General features: G+C 44.6%; 1 protein-coding gene across 1 annotated transcript in view; it reads right to left on the bottom strand.

Moving 5' to 3' along the window:
• fam184ab (family with sequence similarity 184 member Ab) overlaps window positions 1–10,000 on the bottom strand; it is a 132,419-nt gene that overhangs the window by 44,555 nt on the left and 77,864 nt on the right. The window contains exon 11 of the mRNA XM_048250057.1: window positions 1,698–1,910. Coding sequence (XP_048106014.1) covers window positions 1,698–1,910 — 213 coding nt within the window. The remainder of the gene's footprint in view (window positions 1–1,697; window positions 1,911–10,000) is intronic.

The raw sequence follows: 10,000 nt of genomic DNA, 5'->3' as shown, positions 1-10,000 counted from the left end.
GGGTAGAGCAGAGAGGAGAGAGGGATAGAGCAGAGAGCAGAGAGAGGGATAGAGCAGAGAGGAGAGAGGGGTAGAGCAGAGAGAGGGATAGAGCAGAGAGGAGAGAGATATAGAGCAGAGAGAGGGATAGAGCAGAGAGGAGAGAGGGGTAGAGCAGAGAGGAGAGAGGGGTAGAGCAGAGAATGCAGGAGACTGGAGGGTAAGCAGCGGAGTGGCCTCCTTCCACGGTCAGACCATATTGGAAATATTAGAGCCAGAGTTTACACAGTAAGTGCAATATTGAATATTATACAACAATTGGGTTCTATGGAACTATTTATTTGTTTCTGATTGGCCGAGAGACGTTCCATGAGTTGGAATATCCCTGGACATTTCAACTCAGACTCAGCACAGCTAATAATAAATCCTCCATTGATACAATGCTAAGATTTGAGACCCAGCTCTCCACTATTGCAAGCAATGGGTTACTCCTTAGCAAACCATAACGAAACAGTGCTTTACCACATCTGTGGATTAAGCCACACAGTCAACTCAATGTAAGTAAGATAAACGAGGATGCTAATTGTTCTCAGCATTGCCAGCATTGTGTATAATATGATTGTCACTTGGAGGAGACTTGTAGATAACAAACGTTAGCATAATTAGCTAACGCTGCTAACGTGCTAGCATCGTCACGCCAGGCTGTGCACAGTAGTGTAACATTTATTCACTATACATTAATAAAGTTGAGTGGTTCTGCAATGTAGACTATGTTTCCGCTTTTTGCAGTACCATGTCCCTTACATGACATGGCCCAGTGTCCTTGTAACATGCATGCAGCAAACCTAGATATGAATGTGATTTCAACATTTCTTTCAAGAAGACATGTAAACCACAAAGACCCGTAACGAGGGGTCTGGAATGTTGGTTACCTAGCAACCAAGACGCTGTCTATTGAAAAGGGAACTATTTTTTGATGCGTAAGAACGATGTCGAACAATAATGGGGTGTTTTCAGATTATTTAGTTTGTGGTAGAATTGTTGAATAAAAGCAATATAGCACTCGTGATCGTGGGATTGGTCATGGATATTCCCACGGCTGTTGTTGCCTGCGCCACTCAGCCTCCGGCCTCGTGGCTACGGCCGAACAACACCCGTGGGAATATCCATGACCAACCCCACTCTCACTCATGCTATATTGCTTAATTGAAGACAATCAATACCAACAGTATATCCCAGCAAAGCAGGTGAATGTAAACTATTTATATGGCACTATACTAGCCCATCTGTACTATTAGAAAATAATGAGGTATGAGTATGCTAAATATATATAGTGTGTTTGAGTGTATTAATGCATGTGACCAGAATGTGTGCAACAGGCTTTTAAAGAGGCTGCAAATGGCCGCCCAGACACCGGTGCCATCTTCACTCTAAAAGCAGGAGTCTTTCTCACCTCCGTTAAATGCTTAAGTGGGTTTTGTGTGTGTGTGTGTGTGTGTGTGTGTGTGTGTGTGTGTGTGTGTATGTATGTATGTGTGTGTGTGTGTGCGTGCGGGTGTGTGTGTGTGTGTGTGTGTGTATGTGTATGTATATGTATATGTGTATGTGTGTATGTGTATGTGTGTGTATGTATGTATGTATGTGTATGTATGTGTGTGTGTGTGTGTGTGTGTGTGTGTGTGTGTGTGTGTGTGTGCGTGTGGCCGTATCGCGTGTACCTTGAGCTCACTCTGGCGCGCCTCCTCCAGGCCCTGCAGGGCACAGCAGTGGCTGTCCTGCAGCCGCGTCTCCCTGCGCTGGTGCTCGGCCTCCAACTCCTGCAGCTGGGCGCTCAGGTGCTCCCTCTCCTGGTCAAACTGGGCCCGCAGCTGCTGCAGCGACGTCTGCGACTGGGACAGCTGCATCTCCAGACTCTGCTTCAACAGGGAGATCTGACCAGGGGGAGATAGAGAGGGGCAAATAGAGATAGTATATATTAACATTGTACAGTGTTGTGTGCATACAGAAATCTTTAGTTTACTTTTTACATATTTTGGTAGCATAATAATGCATTATTCATACCAATACTCCATCTTCAGTCTTTCTCTCTCTAAACACGATTTTCAAAGAAAGAAGCAGGAGCGCATATATTGACATATTCTACGCATGCACAGATGTATTTTTTTCTTGAAATTCTGTCATTTGGCAATAGAATACTGTACTGTGGTCATAAATCTCAGGTAAACATGAAGTTGAGAAAGAAAAAGAAAACTAGACAGAGGATGGAGTTAGAGAGAGAGAGAGAGAGAGAGAGAGAGAGAGAGAGAGAAAAGACACTGAGGGACGTCAATAACGTAACATGATCAGACAGAAAAATAGATGAATAGGTTGGGGGAGACTGGTCCATTTTTCCCATTTTCTAGTGCGGTTCATCTGAGTTTAACCACAAAGTAGAGTTGTTGTGTCAAATGGTCCCCTCACTTGTTTCTAGAACGGCTTAATTATGTGGATGTTTGCATCCTACTGGCACTCACTCCTTTCAAAAAACAACAGCAGCATTTTCCAGTCTCATTTTACTAATGCGCTCATCATGAAGAGGCGAACCATAAACATAACAGACAGGAGCTTTTATCTGACATGAGAGAGCTAGAAAGGGATTGAAGGAAAAGAGAATATGTGAGAGGCGGACATCAGTGGAGAGATTGATGAACAGAAAGTGAATGACGGCCGGTGAAAAGGATCGAAGAAGAAAAATGCATAAAACAACAGAGAAAGAAAACTGCAAAAACACAGAGAAAGAAAGAAAGAGTGCGGGAAAAAAAAAAAAAACAGAGTGAAAAACTTTGGGATGGGACGGACAAAACAAAGCTTTTCTCTTAAAGGTACAGTAAGGGATTTCACGCAATTTCAAGCCCATAACATTTGTTGTCACATTCAGCAAACATCTCCTCATGACTGCTAGCTTTCCATTGCGTAAGTACACTGCAAAAGAATTCGGTCTCTGTAGGCAGTCGAGGCTCCGAAAACTGTAAGCAAACAAAGTGGGGGCAGCCTGCCCCCCAAAACAAAAAATTAAACCTTGTGGAATTTCTTCAGGTAGGGGAGAGCTGCTTCTCTGGTGTGTTTCATTTGGGTCCTTGGTTAAAATATAATGTACATCTAAGCTAATAAATGTAAATATAAAACAAAAACGCAAACAAATGCGACTTCCTGCGAAATACCTGACCGCGCCTTTAAGAAAAGGGAACCTAAGGGCAAGACCCATTGTAACAGGGAGACCACACCGGGCACGTAACTGAAGCATTCCATTCACATAACGTCTGCTGCAACAATCAAAGTTAAAGAAATTAGACCAGTCCATTCCAGACCAGACCAGCCCTATGTGAACGGAGCGCTTCAGTTGTGGTCCCTGTGTAGCCTGCCTGTAAGCCCTTTGTCATATAAAAGTCTCCTTCCTCAACCAATTCTGCCTTGCAAGAGACTATTTTATGTCTCGTTACTAAGGCTGGGTTGGTAAACAGGTCTTAGAAAACTTCATGAGCAAATGAACTCAAGACAGGAGTTATAACATAGTTATAACATAGGTAAGATAAACACTAAAATGAAGACCTGCGTGTGTAACTTATAGGTGGGAGTAAAGACTGGAGTAATGATGCTACAAGTTTACATTTTGGTCTTGGATTGGTCCGAATTCAGAAGCTGTATGGCTCGGACCGGGCCTCAATAAACTGGCCAACTCATGCTGGATCAGACAGGGGCTTTGTTCTCATAACGTACAGCCGCTGCAATGTTGTCAGCTATACCTCTGACGGTGTCGACTTATCACACCTGAGACCAGACGGGAATGCAATATCAGCGCCACCGCCACCGCCTGCTCCCCCAAGATCCGGCTGACTGTCTGTTGCCGAGCTGCAAATTAAAATTGTACCAAGCGCTAGAGATGTCTCTGACCCCCCACCCCACACACACACAAACTCACACACCGCCTCCCAGTTTCTTTGACAGGCATCCTTTCTCTAAGCACCACAGGCTCCGGAGGTGGTGAGTCAAGCGTCGCTGTTAGCGGCTGGGATGCACGGTAGCTTAACGGCCTTTATTTGGTAATTGCAGGGTGATGACTTTTTTTTAAAAGTCACAAAGGCTGCCCTTATGCCATCAATCAATGCACCTGCAGACGACATTAGACAGAGGTGACTCATGACTTATGACTCACTCGCAGCCCAGAAGTTTCACATCAGCTCTTTACTGAGGAGGTTCAGCAAGATGCTGGAGTGAAAACCACCAGAACCTTTACAAGGGGTACTAAGAATAGTGATGAAAACAGTGACACGCTAAGTGGAGAATGAGGAAGAGAGAAAGAGAGAGAGAGAGAGATAAAGAGAGAGAAAGAGAGAGAGAGGGGGTCTCTTTGTTCTCTTAAAAGAGGCAAAGATGAACAGAGGATGGTGAACTTTAAGAACGGCAATAAAACCTTCAGAAAGAAGGGAGAGAGGGAGAAAGAGAGGGAGGGGGAAAGGGAAGGAGGGAGAAATATTCTGCCATTCAACTGGGCATTGTTATTACTATAATGGATGAAAAATTAAAGGAATGAGTCAGAGAGCGAGAAAGAAGAAAGAGGAGAGCGAGAGAGTCAGGGCACTTTTATACCTGGCTCGCTGAATCGGAACGTGGAGCGTTTCCCCCAAAGATCGGTTCGATTGGGTATATGTGAAAGCAGCAATCGCACTCTTATTCGGAACAAATCAAAAGGACAGAGACCACCTGGAGGAGGTGGTCTAGGCTCATTTTCAATCGAATTCCAGAGCAGTTTGTTTGCAGTGAGAAAGCAAATGGGCCAGGTACTATTATATTATATTATACTATAGGGCCACACATTTCGAGAATAAAATTGAAATATCAGGTTGACATTAATCTCACGTGTCAACATTAAACTAAATTTCGAGAATAAAGTTGACACATCATGTAGCTGCCACTGAATCCGGACAGTCAGTCTCAGACTGTGTGTAGCCTGTATTTGGTGAAATTTTGAGTATAATGTTGAGTTTCTTGATCTTTCCACGGCAAAAAAAAAATGTTGTTTTCTAGTGTGGTCTTAATACTCCGTAGTAGGCTGGTGTAGCGGGACAACTGCATGTACTTACATTTTTGTACACATTACATAGCCTAGGCTACAAGTTTATTCGACTTTTAACAGAGTAGAGATCTAGCTAGCCTATGTTTTGTCATTTCAAGCGAATTGTCTAATTTTACCGGTGTTACATGCGAGAAAGGGAGAGAGTGGGAGAGTAGCCTAGAGACTTCGGACACACACACACACACACACACACACACACACACACACACACACACACACACACACACACACACACACACACACACACACACACACACACTCACAGAGCTCTTATAATAAGTTAAATTTGTTAAGTGTTAGGCGACTTTTGGACAGTGTCCTCAGATGTCAAATGTGACCAATCAGGGAACAATTTAATCTCACATGGGTTTGTTATATCATATGTTCCGATCTAAATGCTGCCATGTGAAAACAAACGAACCCAGTGACAATGGAGAAAAATTGTATCGATTGAGCCTGTGATTCAAAACAAAATAGGTATGAAAGCGCCCTCAGACTGATACTGATCTGTCTACTACTGTACCTCCACTTTGAAATCTGCAATCCAAAACTCACTGTGTGTGTTTGCAAGGTGTCAGCAATGAATTGCCATTCAACATGCATTTCACCAATGAAATTTTAATGCGCACAGAGCTAGCGGAGCTCCAGTGAGAACTCTGTGCATGACTTGTGTGTGTGTGTGTGTGTGTATGTGGTCTTCTAAAATCAATGAGGCCACACTTGACCAGAGCTTGTCTGCATCACAAGACTCACTAGGCTGTAAGCAATGCCGGATGACGCATGACTCTGAAACAGATCTGGCCGTGCGTTGGCGTTCCATCTTCGCAGAACAGCAGTCAGAGCCTCATTAGCCGCAGTACTGCTGGCCCGAAGCGAAGGCCCACCCTTAGGCTACCACTACAGTGCCGCTCGATAGCGTCCGTGGAGTAGTGGCATCTTGCTAACCCCCCTGCTGATGAGTCTGAGGCTGGCTGAGCTCACAGCCTCCACAGCAGGCAGCAGACAGGCTGACAGACAGGCGTGCCGGCCTTGGTGGTGATCAATGCAGACGGACTCAAGACAGCAAGGACGTGGCCCAGCAAAATCCCGCACTGCCAGACCGCCACTCCAGTTAGCTAGTCATTACTGGGCCTGTCTGGGGCTCTAGAGGGATGTTTGGCTGCCTTTTGTGTGTGTGTGATCGTCTGGCGACCGGCCCTCCCTCCCCCGCTAAATATCGTACAGTCCCATAGCGGAGGCCTTCAAGCATTGGCGTTATTGATAGCTGTTCAGCGCCAGTCTGATGCTGATATGCAGACCTTAGCCCAATGACTAATTAGGGGCCACCCAGGCTGACATGTCGGGTTGTTGGACCTGTTGGAACTGTCTATATGTGCTTCATATAGGCCTACTTTAATCGTTCTCTACAAATCCCATTCAAAGTGCCTGGTTTTCCAATTATTTAATTACCTGTGTTATTAGGTTGGCATTGTCTGTAGGCTAGGCCTTTTTAAAATGTATACAGGCAACTATTGGAGAGCTATGATACCCAGATACATGTACATGATGCTTGAAATTTCCATCCACCTACAAAGCTGTTTTTATCTGTTTTTATCTAGTTCCTTTTATTGAAAGTGCTTGGTTTGTGGTTGACTGGCTTGTTGTACTGCATTAGCACTATCCATAGTTCCTTTCTCCAATAGCCTAACCCTATTAGTATTTTAAATTGACATATATTTTGTTTGTGCAATTGATGTGTGTGCGTGTTGGGGGGGGGGGTGGATGGATGGTTGTGCCGGTGGGCCAGTGCCGTCAGAATTTTCCCGGTGGATTTTAGTGCCCCACTCCGCCCCTGTGTGTGTGTGTGTGTGTGTGTGTGTGTGTGTGTGTGCGTGTGTGTGTGTGTGTGTGTGCGTGCGTGTTTTGTGTGTGTGTGTGCGTGTGTTTGTGTGTGTGTGTGTGTGTGTGTGTGTTATGCGTGTTTGTGTGTGTGTGTGTGTGTGTGTGTGTGTGTGTGTGTGTGTGTGTGTGTGTGTGTGTGTGCGCAAGAGGCCTCAGCTGTGGCACCTGTAAACATGGAGCCGATTTCAACAAAAGTGATGAAAAGATCCTTTCGCACCTCGCCACATTCCCTAGCGAGTCTGCAAATATGACACTGCATATCACACCGGAGGATGCACCGGTGGACACACACACACACAAAACACTACACTAGAGGGAATAAAAGAGCATATTTCATTAAAAGGAGAGAAATCAGGTGAAATGCAATCTCTCTCACTGCAGACAGCTACATCCAAGCAGAGAGGACGTCAAAGAATAAGGGAAAAACAGAGCAGAGACAGAGAGAGAGAAAGAGAGAGAGACAGAGAGAGAAGGAGGAAAAGACAGACAGGGAAAGAAAGTGAAGGAGAAATGGAAAGACAAAATGATAGAGAGATAGACAAATCAAATGGGAAGTCAAATTAAACAACCTAGAGCTAGAGTTTAGATTCTGCCCGAAGTCCAACTTTTACCCACATGTGAGGGCGAATTATTTCCAGCCATTTCATCCACTATCCTCAGGCGGGGGTAATTTGATAAAGCATTTGTGTTAGCCTACTTGGATGGGGAGCTAAAGCTATGCCATAATCAGAAATAATATTTTTTTTTATATATATATACTTTGCTAAAAATATATATTTAGCAAAGTAGGCCTAAGTAACAAATGTTTACAAAGTTATACAAAGTTATACAAAGTTAAAATGTCATTTGTAATGTCATCTGCGCAACACGTATCATGCGCAGCTTCTCCTCCACTCTCACGCATCACACCGGGCCTGCTGTGCTGCATTGTGCAGCTTAAGTATAAGTATAAGTATAAGTATATATACTTTTTTGATCCCGTGAGGGAAATTTGGTCTCTGCATTTAACCCAATCTGTGAATTAGTGAAACACAAACAGCACCTGAGTGAAACACACAGTGAGGTGAAGCACACACACTAAATCCCCGGGCAAGAAAGTGGAGCTTCGCCTGCTACATCGGGCTTCGACTGAGCAGTGAGGGTTAGGTGTCTTGCTCAAGGGCACTTCAGCATGACCCCACTGGTCGGGGCTCGAACCGGCAACCCTCCGGTTACAAGTCCAGAGTGCTAACCAGTGGGCCACGGAGTGCAACCAGGAGCTTAAAGATGTAAAGAAAAAAAATAAAAACAGGAGAAATAACTTTGAGCAAGTTTGGAGGAAAGTCGGAGGTATGCATTTGTCAGGTAGGCTAGGCTTTGTCGCGTGCATTAAGTGCACACCATGCTATGACAGCAAAATAACGGGGACTTTGGGATGAACAAACACATGAAGCAGGCCTGCCATGGCAGAAATAATGATAGTCAGCCTTCAATGTCCTCTTTTGTCACTTCTCCAAGCATAGCCCTGAGAGTAAGGCAAGCCCTCACAGAGAAATGTGTTGAGTTTTGCTGCAGAGACATAATTTTACGTTGTAAGTGTTTTACGTTTCTTCATTGGGATTCATTTGCGATCCATTCCATTCTGAATAGAGAAACTACATAGTTTGCATGCTTCGTCCGTTGCATTATTCACTAAGATAATTCTAAACAGATTTCTGTAGCTTAAATAACTCGGAATTGTAGTTGAGAACGTCAGCTATAATGGCCCACATATTTAAAAAATGTCGGGTTTAAATCGGGCTCGGGCTCATAATTACAGTTAATGTGTCGGGCCAGGTTGGGCTTGGGCACAGGCTTGATTTTTTGGGCCCGATCTAAGCTCTACCAAGAGCAGTGCATGCATGCTACCAGGGAACTAGTTAAGTTGTTAAGGTGTGCAGATCTCATTCTTCAAATCACACACACACACACACACACACACACACACACACACACACACAAACACAAAGCCCACTTAAGCTTTTAACGGATGTGAGAAAGACTCTACTTGGACAGGTTACTATTCAGCCTTCAAACACAGCACCCCAAATGTTCACAGAACCACAAACACCTGTTTCTAGTATAAACCTAGCATGCTCAAACCGAGAAGAAAGACACATGCTCGCCACACAAGTTTGAATGCGTATGTCAGAGGTTACAGTAGGTAGTTTCATGAGGCAGTGTGTGTTTGAGTGTGTGCTTCTTGTTGTCACTTACATTACAGATTGATTTATACAAGGCTTCACCAAGCAAGTGGCGCTATGTTGAAATAAACAAAACACCAAAGACACCACAGACAAGACATTAAAAAATGATGAAAACACAAAAGTAATGACAAATCCACAGTGGAAACACGGGAAACAATTACACATTTATGGAGATGTTTTTGGCTTCCTTTTCAGTCGAGATTCCACATGAAGTTCTCGGCCCCCAGTATCCAGTTATAGCCAACAGGATGACTATCTGCTAACCACCTCTCCATCTGAGCTGGGAGCTCTTTAAAGGCTAGAGGGTTACAAATGGCCCAGTTTAGGGTTTATGTCTGATGTCCAACTTGCCTGTAGCCTTAATCAAGTTCAGTGGCAAGTTTAGCTGACGGCTAGCAGATGTGACAAAACGCCACCAGACAATTGGACTCCGAAAACCTCATCAACGCCCCATCTGATCATGTGCAGTCCGTCTGACCCTCCGAGTGATAATGACTTCTGACCCGCGTAGTGGCGGACAGCCATCTCTTGGTCTTGGCTTAATGACGGATCGACTCATGACAGGCAAGTCTTTGTTGATGCCCCGTGGGGTCAGTGTATCAGATTGAACCGTCACACTGGAGAAGACATGATTTCCCCTACAACAAGGGATGACCAGCACTGGCCGAGAAGTGGTGTCATATAAGCGTCTGCTAATCGAGATGAAATTAACAGATACCCCACCCCCGCCCTGAAAACTTCTGGGGGTGAGGCTCTCCAAATTGGGCTCTCAAACTAAATCCTGGCTCTAGTGGAAGTCCCC

The sequence above is a fragment of the Alosa alosa genome, chromosome 8, assembly GCF_017589495.1.
Source record: "Alosa alosa isolate M-15738 ecotype Scorff River chromosome 8, AALO_Geno_1.1, whole genome shotgun sequence".
NCBI classification, from domain to species: domain Eukaryota; kingdom Metazoa; phylum Chordata; class Actinopteri; order Clupeiformes; family Clupeidae; genus Alosa; species Alosa alosa.
Note: the sequence above shows the minus strand (reverse complement) of the source record. Positions and strands in the feature narration are given on the sequence as shown.